The sequence below is a fragment of the Meles meles genome, chromosome 11 (genome assembly GCF_922984935.1).
Source record: "Meles meles chromosome 11, mMelMel3.1 paternal haplotype, whole genome shotgun sequence".
Taxonomy (NCBI): Eukaryota; Metazoa; Chordata; class Mammalia; order Carnivora; family Mustelidae; genus Meles; species Meles meles.
Window position 1 is genome coordinate 70,757,217 of NC_060076.1, and position 14,550 is coordinate 70,771,766.

At 40.1% G+C, this 14,550-nt stretch overlaps 1 protein-coding gene across 2 annotated transcripts in view; it reads left to right on the plus strand.

The window, feature by feature from the left end:
* Positions 1–14,550, plus strand: part of KIF27 (kinesin family member 27) — a 90,507-nt gene that overhangs the window by 25,282 nt on the left and 50,675 nt on the right. For both annotated transcript variants that reach the window (XM_046023233.1, XM_046023234.1), the window contains 3 exons: positions 2,695–2,838; positions 6,371–6,577; positions 14,193–14,362. In XM_046023233.1, the coding sequence (XP_045879189.1) occupies positions 2,695–2,838; positions 6,371–6,577; positions 14,193–14,362 (521 nt within the window). The remainder of the gene's footprint in view (positions 1–2,694; positions 2,839–6,370; positions 6,578–14,192; positions 14,363–14,550) is intronic.

A 14,550-nucleotide genomic window follows, 5' to 3' on the forward strand; every position in this document is an offset into this window, starting at 1 on the left:
TTTGTATTGTGAGTGCGTGGCAGTGAGGAAGGCAGTGACTCCTGGTACAGTCTGGTGACATGTCCCCTTTTCACGCTAGGAGTCAGCAGTTTTACCCACCCTTACGTACCATCAGTGCAAATGTCAGCATGGTAAACAGGGAAGATATTGGCTTAGTATTATTGGGAAAACAGTTTTGATCTCTTGGATGCCCTAAAAGCACCTAAAGGACGCGCCAAAAGGGTCATTGCTGAATACACTATGAGGACTGCTGGTTCTCTCTCAGAGCTTCTGATATTTAAATAAAAGCATTTAAAGTAATACCTCTAAAATTATGGATTTTTTTTTTTTTTTAAAGCAGTGATTCTGCCCTACCTTCCTTGTAGATAGAGCAGGCCTGGCCCTTCCTCCTTGGTATAAGACACTGTCAGAATGGGAAGTATGGTTGATGGGAAGCTTGAACTTTGGGGCGCTGTAGGGGTTAGCAGTAGGAAGTGCTTTTCCTTCCTGCTACTAAGGTGGCTGAAAGTGGAAACCCATAAAACCCCTTGGTTGAGGATGGGGTGGATACTAACTTTTTCTCTCCATCTGTTGGAAACCCTGAATTACACTTGCTCAAGATGATGCGTTCAAGATTAAGACTTTCCAAAGATATTAACAGTCTTAGTGAAAAAGGGGATCGGGAGCAGATGATTTTTGGGAATGCTAGCTAGATTGCAGAGAACCCAAGACTTCTCAGGACTTTGAAAGTGCTAGTGGATGCTGTTAATCTTCAAGTGAGAGATAGAATGTTCAGTATTTTCCAATTTTATTTTTTTATTTTTATTTTTTAAAAGATTTTATTTATTTATTTATTTGACACAGAGAGAGATCACAAGTAGGCAGAGAGGCAGGCAGAGAGAGAGAGAGGAGGAAGCAGGCTCCCCGCTGAGCAGAGAGCCCGATGCGGGGCTCGATCCCAGGACCCTGGGATCACGACCTGAGCCGAAGGCAGAGGCTTTAACCCACTGAGCCATCCAGGAGCCCCTTATAGCTTATATTTTTAAGAAGGAATATTTCCTATTCTTTTTTTTTTTTTTTAAGATTTTATTTATTTATTTGTCAGAGAGAGAGAGAGAGAGAGAGAGAGCACAAACAGGCAGTGTGGCAGGCAGAGGCCGAGAGAGAAGCAGGCTCCCCACTGAGCAAAGAGCCTGACGTGGGACTTAATCCCAGGACCCTGGGATCATGACCTGAGCTGAAGGCAGCTGCTTAACCAATTGAGCCACCCAGTCTTCTCAGTTATAGCTTATTTTATGAAAGAAGTCACATAGATCCTATACACATATGGAGTCATAAGGACTAACAGGGTCATGTGTCCTTTCCTTATTTGGTCATTTGAGGATCCCAAGCAGAGAAAAGAAGGGCCTTACCCAAAGTGCTACTATGAGGCTGTGACAAAATCAAGGCAGGCCTTAGGCTGTGGGTTCTCAGTGCGGGGGCCCATCTACCCTGATGCCGTTGCTTGAGAAGTCACATACATAGCCTGTTTCTGTGAATGAAATCTTATGTAAAGTGCACATTCATTTTTGCAAATCAGTTACTTGTTCTTGTCTTTTCCTATAGCTTAGAAGAATGAGCGCGGGCTTTGGATCTAGATAGGCCCTGGGCTAGAAGATCAGGAGTTTAGTTTATGTACTGTGTCATCTTGGGGAGAGGCCTTAATCTCTTAGTTTCTTCATGAAAAAGGAACCCCGTCTATTCAGTGAGATATTTTTAAAATGTCAAATCATTATCTAGCATAGAATAGACTCTTGACAAACGTTACATTTCTTTATTTAATTTAAAAAATTGTTTTATGGACCACCTGGGTGGCTCAGTGGGTTAAAGCCTCTGCCTTTGGCTCAGGTCATGATCCCAGGGTCCTGGGATCCAGCCGCATTGGGCTCTCTGCTCAGCAGGGAACCTGCTTCCTCCTCTCTCTGCCTGCCTCTCTGCCTACTTGTAATCTCTGTCAAATAAATAAATAAAATCTTTAAAAAATTTAAAAAAATTTGTTTTAAAGTATTATTTGCATATCCCAAGTTTATTTGAGAACAGGCACAATTCATTAGAAATTAAGAAAACTCTTTGTTTAACCATATTTTTAGTCTTCAGCTCGGGTCATGATCTCAGGGTCCTGGGATCGAGTCCCACATCGGGCTCTCTGCTCAGCGGGGAGCCTGCTTCCCTTCCTCTCTCTCTGCCTGCCTCTCTTGTGATTTCTCTCTGTCAAATAAATAAATAAAATTAAAAAAAAAATCAAAGTATCTCTTCATAGTGAAAGTGCATAAAATTAGCAGATATTCTCTATTTAAAAAATCCAAATGCGTTCTTAACTCTATAGCTCAGTTTGGAAAATGTGACCTCTTTGATTTTTAAAAACCCACAGTAAAAATCTTAACTGAGTGTACTCTAGAAACTGAGTAACTTTTTGGTTTTAAAAATCAGGAACTAAAACCAGGAAAAATTTTCTATCATTACATTAATTAATTCTTAGGTTATAGTCATGCTAGGTCCTTGACACTGTTTCTTTCTCCTAACAAGGAGAGAAAAATGTTGAAAGTGAATAGGATAAGAAAAATTTCAAGAAACATTGTCAAATCGTCAATAAATCCCCAGTTTCTGTGGTAATTTCTGGGCTCTCCTCAATGTTTTCCATGGTGAATCTCTTGTGCTCTCTTTCCCTCTTCCCAGTGTGCGCTGGCTGCCGATGAAGTTGTGTTTCATCAGAGAGAACTGGAGGTGAAGGAACTAAAGAACCAAGTGCAAATGATGGTCCAGGAAAACAAAGGCCATGTGGTATCTTTGAAAGAAGCGCAGAAAGTGAATAGATTACAGGTAGAGTTTCTTAACGTATCTAGAGCGGTAGATTTAGTTGAACTAGTACTTCACTAAACAGGAGCTTGTTAAATGATAAATGGGAGTGTTTACAAAAATAGGTTTCAGTTGCAGTTTCAGGCAACTAAAAGTGTTATTACAGTTTTTCCCCTAAATCGGTGTAAGGGGAAAACATTTTTATTGTTACCCTGACTTATCCTTCACAAACAGGAAGATGATACCCAGGAACTTAATTTGCACATCATATGATGGTCATGTTTTCTCTGTGTCTTTCCATTCTCTTGTTTGTCAAGGTAACAGGCAATGTGATGGTGATAAGAGCTGGAGGTAGACACAAACTTTAAAATTTATTAGATCATCCCTTCATACTCCCATCAGTGATTTGCTCTTTAACTTTGGTTAAATCTTTCAACTTTTCTGTCTTAGCCTCCTATTTAGGAAACAAAACAAATAAGCATAGGGGAAAAAAGAGTGAGAGAGGCAAACCAAGAAACAGACTATTAATTATAGAGAACAAAAGGATGGTTACCAGCGAGGAGGTGGGTGGGTGGGGAGAATGGAGTAAACAGGTGATGGGGATTAAGGTGTGCACCTGTTGTGATGAGCTCCGGCTATTGAATGCAGGTGTTGAGTCACTATATTGTACACCTGAAACTAATATTACCCTGTATGGTAACTAACCAGACTTTAAATAAAAACTTAAAAACATAAATCTTAAAAAAAAAAAAAAAGACATAGTAAACTGTCAGCCCCTCAGAAGTCCTTAGTTCGTCCTGCTCAGAGAGAGTCACTTTCCTTACTTCAGAGTAATGCTTTCTCTGCTTTGCTTTGTGGTTTTACTAAGTATCCCTGAACACTACAGTTTACATTTTGGAATTTTTATAAATTTAATCATTCAGTATGTATATTCTTTAGTATCTAGTTGCTTTTATTGGATATCTTTTTGTTCTGATTCATCCACAATGTAACTGTAGCTTGTTAGAGTTTATAGCTATACAGGATTTCATTGTATGAACACATTGCAATTTATGTTTCTATTCTACTAATTTTTTTAATTTAATTTTATTTTTTCAGTGTTCCAAGATTCATTGTTTATGCAGCACGCCCAGTGCTCCATGCAATACGTACCCTCCTTAATACCCATCACCAGTCTCACCCAACCCCCCACCTTCTCCCCTCCAAAACTCTCAGTTTGTTTCTCAGAGTCCACAGTCTCTCACAATCTCCCCTAGGATTTCCCCCAACTCACTTCTCCTCTCCATCTCCCCATGTCCTCTGTGTTATTCCTTACGCTCCACAAGTAAGTAAAACCATGTGATAATTGACTCTGCTTGACTCTATTCTACTATTTTTTTTTTTAAAAGATTTTATTTATTTATTTGACAGAAAGAGATCACAAGTAGATAGAGAGGCAGGCAGAGAATGAGAGAGAGAGAGGGAAGCAGGCTCCCTGCTGAGCAGAGAGCCCGATGCGGGACTCGATCCCAGGACCCCGAGATCATGACCTGAGCCGAAGGCAGCGGCTTAATCCACTGAGCCACCCAGGCGCCCCTATTCTACTATTGATGGACTTCATTTTCTTCTTTTTCTTTTTTTTTAAAGATTTTATTTATTTATTTGAGAGAGAGTGCATGCATGAGTGGGGGCAGGGGGCTGAGGGAGCAGAGAGAGAATCTTTTTTTTTTTTTTTTGCCTCATAATGGAGAGAGAGAATCTTAGTTGGACTCCGCATTGAGTGGAGAGCCTCACGCAGGGCTGGATCTCACGACCTTGAGACTGTGACCTAAGTCAAAAATCAAGAGTTGGATGCTTAACCAACTGAGCCACCCAAGTGCCCCTTCACATCTATATTTTTACTAATTCTTGGTGTCTTTTTGTTATAGTACTGACAATTTTTGCATTCTATGTATTGAAGATGTGTTATTAAGTACATAGAAATGCATGATTATTACATCATCCTGGTGAATTCAACTTTTTAATATTTTTTTAAAAGATTTTATTTATTTGACAGAGAGAGAGAGATCACAAGTAGGCAGAGAGGCAGGCAGAGAGAGAGGGGGAAGCAGGCTGCCTTCTGAGCAGGGAGCCCTATGTGGGGCTCGATCACAGGACCCTTGGATCATGATCTGAGCCGAAGGCAGAGGCTTTAACCCACAGAACCACCCAGTCCCTCTTTTTAATATTTTTTACCTTTTCTAATGGTTTTTGCCTTAAAATCTACTTGGGTATTCACAGAGCCCTACTAGCTTTCTTTTGATTAATATTACATAGTGTGTCTTTCTCCATCTTATTTTTCATCTTTGTGTGTCTATTTTAGTGGTGTTTCTCAGTAAGCAGCAAGTTATATAATTTTATAATCTTCTCTGGTGAATTATAATATTTTAATTGGATTACTTAGTTCACTTATGAATTTAATGACTCTTATATATTGGTTATAATTCCACCATTGTCCTTTTACTTATCCTGCTCTATGTTCTTTTTTTCTCTTTTCTTATCTTCTTTTGGATTCAGTGTATGTTTTTAATTTTTCTGTTTTTATTTCATGAGCTCAGATTTTATACTTTTATTCTTTATGGTTTTGGTGGTTTTCCTGGAGCGTGTACCATACACTCTTGGTTGAATAAAGTCTAATATAATTGGTATTTTCCCTTTCCCAGAAAATGTAAAGACTCCAATATATGCCATTGGCATATACTTTAATTATCTGAATACGTGAATTTTTTATAAGGTCGACTTTTTATAGCTTAGCATTAGCACTGTGAAACTTTTGGGATTTCCCCCCCCATTTGAACATTGTAGTACATGTGAAGTATTAAGATGAATGATAATTTCTTGTTTACATAACTTTGTGCTGATAAAACAAAGATTGATGTTAGAGCTTGCTGGACTGGATATACCTGAAAAAAAGTTTCTTTAGAGGACAAACAGAAAGCTAAGCCACACATGCGTGTGCACGTGCACACACACACACACACACACACATTCCTGATACACAATTTGTTCAGCTTTTGATTGCCAAGTTCTTTTTTCTCCCAGGACTATCAGTTACCTATCTTTTATCTCTTTGTGCTTGGGCTTTCTTTGCACTGAGGAAAGGCTTTCACTTAACCCTACCTGTCACCAGCTTGTCTCCTTTGCTGCCACCTTGGCCATTTGCAATTCTTTGTCCACTTGCAACTTTCTTCTCTCTCGTTACCACTTGGATTTCCCTCAGAAAGGCCAACCGTTTATAAAGACCAACAAATCAGAGTGCTTCAGGATGGCAAACCAACCAATCACAGTGTGCAGGACATTTTCTTTGAGTAGTTATCTCTTCAGGCTCTCTGTCTGTCCTTGCTTCCTTTTCAAAAGTTTTCAGGCTTCAGAACGATTCTGGATGCTGGTGAACATCAGAAGACTCACCAATGGAGAAATGAGGGGTTTTGGTACCGTTAAGGTAGTTGTGGTTTGGGGCAATGTACAATTTATTTTTAACCATTACACACATACGGAGGTTCTCTACTTTAAAAATGTGCATCTCTTTTCTACAAAGAATGAAAAAATAATAGAACAACAACTTCTTGTGGATCAACTGAGCGAAGAACTATCAAAACTTAACCTGTCAATGACCTCTTCAGCTACGGAACCTTGTGGAGATGGGCCAGACACCAGGACAGCCATGAAGAGGCCGTGCACTGTACCCTTTGATTCTTGTCTGGGACATTACGTTTATATTCCAGCCAGACCAGGTTCCAGGAAGGTAATGTCGAGACATTGATCTCTTTCTGATTTTGAGATTTAAAAAATATTCTGTATGATATCACAGTGTATTTGCATGGTCTCAGCAGGGTTTTTTTCTGTTTGATTTCATGGACTTTTATGCATATTCTTTCTTTTTTCGTCAGGCTTCTTTTAAATAATAAATTAATAAATAGGAGAATGTATAGTTATATTTGGAAGGAATAGTTGAAGATGATGTCTATATTCACCGAGGAGAAAAAGCTCTCCTTTGCCATCATATTTTCAGACATGCTGTAGTCTGATAGCTTCATGAATTTTTTTTTCTTTCTTTAGCCACACCAAGGTTGTAGGAAGATTGGAGGGTATTTATTTTGATTTATTTGGCCTGTTTTATTATTTTCAAAATGACATTTATCTGTTATTCAGACTTGCCAAGCTAACATAATCAAGTCTCTGAGGATTAGTATGAAGTTTCATTTTAATTTTTGTTTATAAATATTTGCGTGGGTGGTAAATACATGCACACAGATTTTTCTTGAAAAACAAGGAATCTCAGGATGCCTGGGTGGCTCAGTTGGTTAAACATCTGCCTTCAGCTTAGGTCATGATCTCAGGGTCCTGGGACCAAGTCCCGCATTGGGCTCCCTGCTCAGCAAGGAGTCTGCCTCTCCCTCTGCCTGCTGTTCCCACTGCCTGTACTCTCTTTCTCTGACAAATCAATAAATAAAATCTTAAAAAAGAAAAAAGGAAAACAAGAAATCTCTAGTGGAATAGAAATCTCTAATGGAAAAGATTAAGTAGCAGATTCATGAATTTTGGTTCCTGTTTATTAGTTTTATGAAGGGAAATGATTTGGTTGGGTCTCTGACGGTTGCAGTTAAAGGGATGAGTAGTAGGAGAGGTGTCAGAGGCTGTGCCCTCAGGCGGGCAGCCGTGTGAGCAGCTCTGTGCATAGGCCTGCTGTACCTATGCCTAAGCCTGTGTGAGCCCCATGGTCCTTTTCTGTCAGACGGGGAGAGATGTTTACATGAGATAGTGAATCGGAAACTGGCACATGCGCACGGGTTGCATCTCTTGTGTCCCAGGCTCGTGCCTCAGAGCGAGCAAGACAGATGCTCCTTTTTGGGGCGCCTGGGTGGCTCAGTGGGTTAAAGCCTCTGCCTTTCGCTCAGGTCATGATCCCAGGGTCCTGGGATCGAGCCCCGCATCGGGCTCTCTGCTTGGCAGGGAGCCTGCTTCCTCCTCTCTCTCTCTCTGCCTGCCTCGCTCCCTACTTGTGATCTCTATCTGTCAAATAAGTAAATAAAATCTTAAAAAAAAAAAAAAAAAAAGACAGATGCTCCTTTTACCTATGTCATTTTTCAATTCTGAGTGATTGGGTTTTAACATTTAAATCACTGTTATTATTATTATTTTTTTAAAGATTTTATTTATTTATTTGACAGAGATCACAAGTAGGCAGAGATACAGGCAGAGAGAGAGAGGGGGAAGCAGGCTCCCCACTGAGCAGAGACTCCAATGCAGGGCTCAATCCCAGGACCCTGAGATCACGACCTGAGCCAAAGGCAGAGGCTTAACCCACTGAGCCACCCAGGGGCCCCTGTTATTATTATTTTTTAAAAGATTTTACTTATTTATTTGACAGAAACACAGCGAGAAAGGGAACACAGCAGGGGGAGTGGGAGAGGGAGAAGCAGGCTTCCCACAGAGTAGGGAGCCTGATGCGGGACTCGACCCCAGGACCCTGCCATCATGACCTGAATGTAGTGAAGGCAGACTCTTAACCGACTGAGCCACCCAGGCACCCTAAGTCACTGTTATTATTAATCTCAGCTTTACTTTGTAGAGTTATTGACATATTCTAGTCTTTGAGGAGATAGACCTCTGTGGGCTCTTGAAAAAGTTTAGGCCCTTAGGGGTTCTTACTCTAGCTGTTTGATTAGACTTGAAACAGACATGACTGGAATAACGAGTTTCATGGTTATTGTTTCAGAAGAGCAAAATCCTTAGTTTTGTTTTGTTTTGTTTTTTTTTAATTTTCCTTCTACCCTGAAAGAGCCCTGTTAGCCACTAGAAGGTGGGGAAAGGAAGAAGATACAAAAGTTACAGGATCAGCAGCTTGGGGGATGGGGGTGGTTCTCTTGTTCCTGTGTGTGTCCAGGAATCCAGGCCACCTCTCTTGTTTGGGCTGGTTGCTGCAGCAGAGTAAGAAGGCAGGCTTGCATGGGAAGACATGTTGTATGGCCAGCCCTGTCCTGCTTACTGTTCCTTTGTTCTAAGAGTGGGACAAGGGTTTCGTATTGAATACCAGAACTAACTGAATTACACTGAAGAGGACATCTGAAATGCCACTTCATGTTCTCCCTGGAGTTTTGCCTTCTTGGCAGAAGTCTAGCTAATATTTTCTAGCTCTGCTAATTTCTTTTAGAGTTCATTAGCTCTGATATTTTCTTGAATTGCAAATAGTCCTCATATGAGGAAATATTTCTTTTGTTCTGTTCTTCATTGGAAATGTATTTTTTTTTAAGATTTTATTTATTTATTTGACAGAGATCACGAGTAGGCAGAGATATAGGCAGAGAGAGAGAGGGGGAAGCAGGCTCCCCACTGAGCAGAGACTCCAATGCAGGGCTCAATCCCAGGACCCTGAGATCACGACCTGAGCCAAAGGCAGAGGCTTAACCTACTGAGCCACCCAGATGCCCCAGAAATGTATTTTTTAATGGAAATATTTCTTCTATGCTTGTTTACACACATTGGAGGGAAAGAGCGAAAAGCTCATTTAATTTTAGAAGTATTATTTGTTATATTTATGGATGTACTTTAATTACTGACTTTTCTCAACATATCATGAACATTTGACAGTCATTAAGTATTTTCTTATAACATCACAATTTTTTTTTTTTAAAGATTTTATTTATTTATTTGACAGAGAGAGATCACAAGTAGGCAGAGAGAGAGGAGGAAGCAGGCTCCCCGCGGAGCAGAGAGCCCGATGCGGGGCTCGATCCCAGGACCCTGAGATCATGACCTGAGCCAAAGGCAGCGGCTTAATCCACTGAGCTACCCAGGCGCCCCATCATCACAATTTTTAATAGCTGAATAATATTTATCCTAGGAGCATACAGTTGTGTACCTTTTCCTATCATAAAACACATTTGTTTTCAATTATTTCCTAATCTGAAAATGGAATTATAGGATATATCTACTTACGCAGAATTCCTAATGAAATCGCCCCCCCACAACTAAATAGTTTACAGGTAAATAAAAGAAAAAGTTTCCAAATTATTTATCAAGTTAACAGGAAAAAAGAGAAAAAACACCTCTGTCTCAGTAGTACCCAAAACTTATCTATTGAATCTTGATTTAAGCTTAAAGAAAAAGTACAACAGATTTCTACTTTCTTAACATGGTGAATATGATACACTTGAAGCCAAGAGTCAGTATTATACATATGCAGGGCACTTTGGAAAGAAAAATTACAGAGGTGGTCCCAGTCAGTGCTTAGGTATAATATAATATCACAAATGCTGGGGAAAACCTGGCTCGTTTTATTGATCACAAGACTTAGATTTTTTTTCACATTTTATCATCTTTGATGGCAAGGTATGTTTTATAACTGATGGCATGTCATGGTTTGACAGCTTTTCTTCCTTCTCGATAGAATAAAAATAATGGTATGTCTTAAAATTGATAGCATTTCAGATTTGATAAAATATGATATAAAATAGAAATAAAAGCAATGGGTAAACTAATACAGTTTTAAAAAAAAAAGATTTTATTTATTTGTCAGAGAAAGAGATCACAAGCGGGAGGAGCGGTGGCTAGCTGGAGAAGCAGGCTCCCTACTGAGCAGGGAGACCAATGAGGGACTCGATCCCAGGACCCTGGGATCAAGGCAAGAGGCTTAACTGACTGAGCCACTCAGGCATCCCTAATATCACTTTCAGTACTTCACATAATTGTATGCTAAGAAAACCAACCAAAGAATTCTTTTTTAAAGATTTTATTTATTTGACAGAGAGAGAGAGAGTAAGCACAAGCAGGGGGAGTGGTAGGCAAAGGGAGAGGGAGAAGCAGGCTCCTTGTAGAGGAAGGAGCCTGATGTGGAACTCGACCCCAGGACCCTGGGATCATGACCTGAGCCAAAGGCAGATGCTTAACCCACTGAGCCACCCAGGCGCCCCAACCAAAGTATTCTTGAGGTATATATTTTAAAAGTCTTCTGCAGACTTCACAGAAGTGGAAATGTCTGTAAAATCTTGTTTTTTCCTGAATGAATTACATTCTTGTGTCACAAAGTTCCTGTGCATAACCCCACACTACATGTTAACAGTTTCACTAAGATTTTATCTCACAGGAAGGCTTGCGATATTTAGTTTTTGTTTTGCTTTGCTTTTTAATTCTTTGCATACATAGCTGCTCAGGGTGAAGAATGAACACCGCAGAACACAGAGAAGCTGTGTCTGCCTAGCTTAGACCAGGTTCCTTTGCTGTGCAGCTCATTCCAGCAGTATACACCAGCGTCACAGTAGCAAAGTGACAAATTATATCTCATGAACCTTTGTGGAACTTTTGGTTGAAATTTTGTACAAAATTGCTATGTGAAGGGCACCTGGGTGGCTCAGTGGGTTAAAGCCTCTGTCTTCAGCTCGGGTCGTGATCCCAGGGTCCTGGGATCAAGCCCCACATCCGGCTCTCTGCTCAGCGGGAAGCCTGCTTCCTCCTCTCTCTCTGCCTACTTGCGATCTCTGTCTGTCAAATAAATAATAAATAAAATCTTTAATAAAAAAAAATTGCTCTGTGAAAAGCACAGTGTGTGGTGAATGACTTGAGCAACGTTGTAGCGTATCTGATGAATCCAAATCGAATGCATCACTAGTAGGAGATTATCTTTCTGTATGATGATGTGAAACATCAAGTTCAGGTCTGGGTACAACATTTTTAGTCAAATTAGATTATTTCCAGAGAACCAGGTTGCTTAAGGACCTTGGTGAAAATCTGAAGTAACTCTGGACTTCCTCTGACTCAGACGGGGCATGATGCCTGTTTTCAAATATTTGAAGGCTTTGGATGCTGGGGTGGCTCAGTCAGTTAAGCATCTGCCTTTGGCTCAGGTCATGATCTCAGGGAGCTGGGATGGAGCCCTGTGTCAGGCTCTAAGCTCAGCGGGGAGTCTGCTTCTCCCTCTCCCTGCTCATACGCTCTCTCCTCTCAAATAAATAAATAAAATTTAAAAAAAATTTGAAGGCTTGTCGTTATTGTTACATTTTGTCTCTAGAAGTAGGACTACAGAGAAGAAGTGCTATGGCAATATAAAGAAAGGTTAACCAGTGAAAACTGCCAGAGATGATTTGTGAGGCCCTAGGGCTTGTGAGGGCCCTGCAACCAATGTTTCAGCAGAAGTTACGTTATAGATGAGAGTCAGAGATGGCGTGAATAGTTGAACTCAGTAAGCTTTAAAGTTCTCTCTAGCTTTGTGGCTGCATAATTCTAGGAAAAAATGATTAGAATAAAATATTGGCTTCTAGTTGTAGACACCTCAGTTATCTGAGTTATTAATCAGCTTATTTGAGTACTTACATAGTGATCAGTACTGTTTGGGATTATGGTTGAAAATGCTCAAGTATGGAATACAGAAGCAATTCAGGGGAAGCAGGACCCAGGACTTAGGTGGGAAGGGCCCAGGTTATAAAACCCTTTATGAGCCCGCAAGAGGCAAAGAACACCTTTTTAATTTGCTAAATATCATTAATTATTGTGGAATTTATTTGGTCTTCATTATAAAGCTGGATCATTTGGTTTTCTTTGTAGACAAATTTTAAAAGCAAATTATAATTCTAGAGAACAAAATTTGACTCTGAATAAAAGATTTTATTTGCTCCTGAAATTAATTCCCATTCCTGTGACAAAGAGAAACCCCTAAGCCTGTTTGTTGTGGGGGCAAAATGAACCTGTGGGTATTGTGCTTGTTAGATAAATAACTTCTGAGTTGGTTCTTCTGTAAGTAATTCCTCTCCCTACTCCCTCACACCCCAGGATGGGGAGTCCACCTAGAAAACTTTATTCTGCACTTATCATGGTACCAGTATGACAGATGGTCTTATTAGGTGGCCAACAGCAGAGCTACAAAAGTCAGATATCAAGGAAACTTTAGCATTAGGAAGGCTTTTCTGGGAGGGATTATGTAAGAGACTTAAATCACTTGAATCTGTGTTATACATATTCCACTCTATGTTAAAATTTTAATAGCTTATAATTATTTCTGGTAATAAATTGAATGTTTCCTCTAATATTTCATTTGGCTTTTTTGAGAAAAAACTGAGGTCTGGTTACAAAGAGGTGGTGAAAAAGAAAATATTTGGTGACTCAAACTAGAATAAACGAATAAAGGCAGTTTCTAATTCTTGTTGTTTTCCAAGGTCATTTAAAAAAAGATTTATTTATTATTTTGGGGGGGGCAAGCATGTAAACAGGCATGGGGTAGGGGCAGAAGGAGAGAAAGAATCTCCAGCAGACTCCCTGCTGAGCACAGAGCCCTATGTAGGGCTTGATCCCACAACCCTGAAGTCATGACCTGAGCCAATATCAAGAGTCAGTTGCTGGGGTGGCTGGGTGACTCAGTGGGTTAAAGCCTCTGCCTTCGGCTCAGGTCATGATCCCAGGGTCCTGGAATCGAGCCCCGAGTCGGGTTCTTTGCTCAGCAGGGAGTCTGCTTCCTCCTCTCTCTCTGCCTGTTTCTCTGCCTGCTTGTGATCTCTGTTTGTCGAATAAATAAATAAAATCTTAAAAAAAAAATGGGAAGAAAAAAAAAAGGAAGGAAAAACAAAAGAGTTGGATGTTTAACTGACTGCACTACCCAGGCGCCCCTCCAGGGTCATTTTTTTTTTTTTTTTTTTTTAAGATTTTTATTTATTTATTCGACAGAGAGAGAGATCACAAGTAGGCAGAGAGGCAGGCAGAGAGAGGAGGAAGCAGGCTCCCTGCAGAGCAGAGAGCCCGATGCGGGGCTCGATCCCAGGACCCTGAGATCATGACCTGAGCCGAAGGCAGCGGCTTAATCCACTGAGCCACCCAGGTGCCCCTCCAGGGTCATTTTTTGAGAGCTTAAGGTGCATTGCTAATAGACGCATGTTATAATATAGAAAGTTCCCAGGCTGGGCCATGAAAATCTATTTATCCATGATACATGTTTACTGTGTCACTTAGAGCATTAAGTCGGCTTTCCCTCACCACCACATGTAAAGTGTGAGTAAATGCATTTGGATTTCCTGCAGTGTAGTACACAATGTGTCATTGCCTCTTATCACGCTGGATATGGCTTTCACATGGTTGGGGAGTGGCTGTGCTGTGTTTAAGAGCTGTGATGTTTTCACTCCTGCCTCTCTTTGTTTTCATTTTTGAATAGATAGGGAGCTTTCTAGAAGAAGGAAGAGCTGTGTAGATTCTAAAAGATGTATGTGTCCATGGGGCACAACAGCCCTGTGAAATTTATTTTGACTTTTGGATATTTTCAGTAATTGGCCATTTTAAGCACAACTGTCTAATAACCTCTTTAAAAACATCTAGAGTAATAGGATAAAAATAAATATTTTTTAAAAATCCCTTTTTTTGTTGGCTGGGGTACTTGTAAGGTCTTCACAAGCCCTTCTGTGTACTCTCTGGATCGAGTAGTTGCTGGATTTCGAACACGAAGTCAGATGCTGCTGGGTCACATAGAAGAACAAGATGAAGTCCTGCACTGCCAATTTTCTGACAACAGTGATGATGAAGAATCTGAAGGCCAAGAGAAATCTGAAATTAGGTATGTTAAAAAAATTGACTAATTTAATAAACATATGATGCAATCAATGTAGGTATAGGTCTTTTTTTCATTAACATGTAACTCTACCATTTAATATAAGAGTAGGTAGTTTTTGCTAAATGTGTTGTCTGCTAATGTGTTATGAAACCAGTGTTTGAACACAAGTTATCCATCTTAAAATTTTGCAT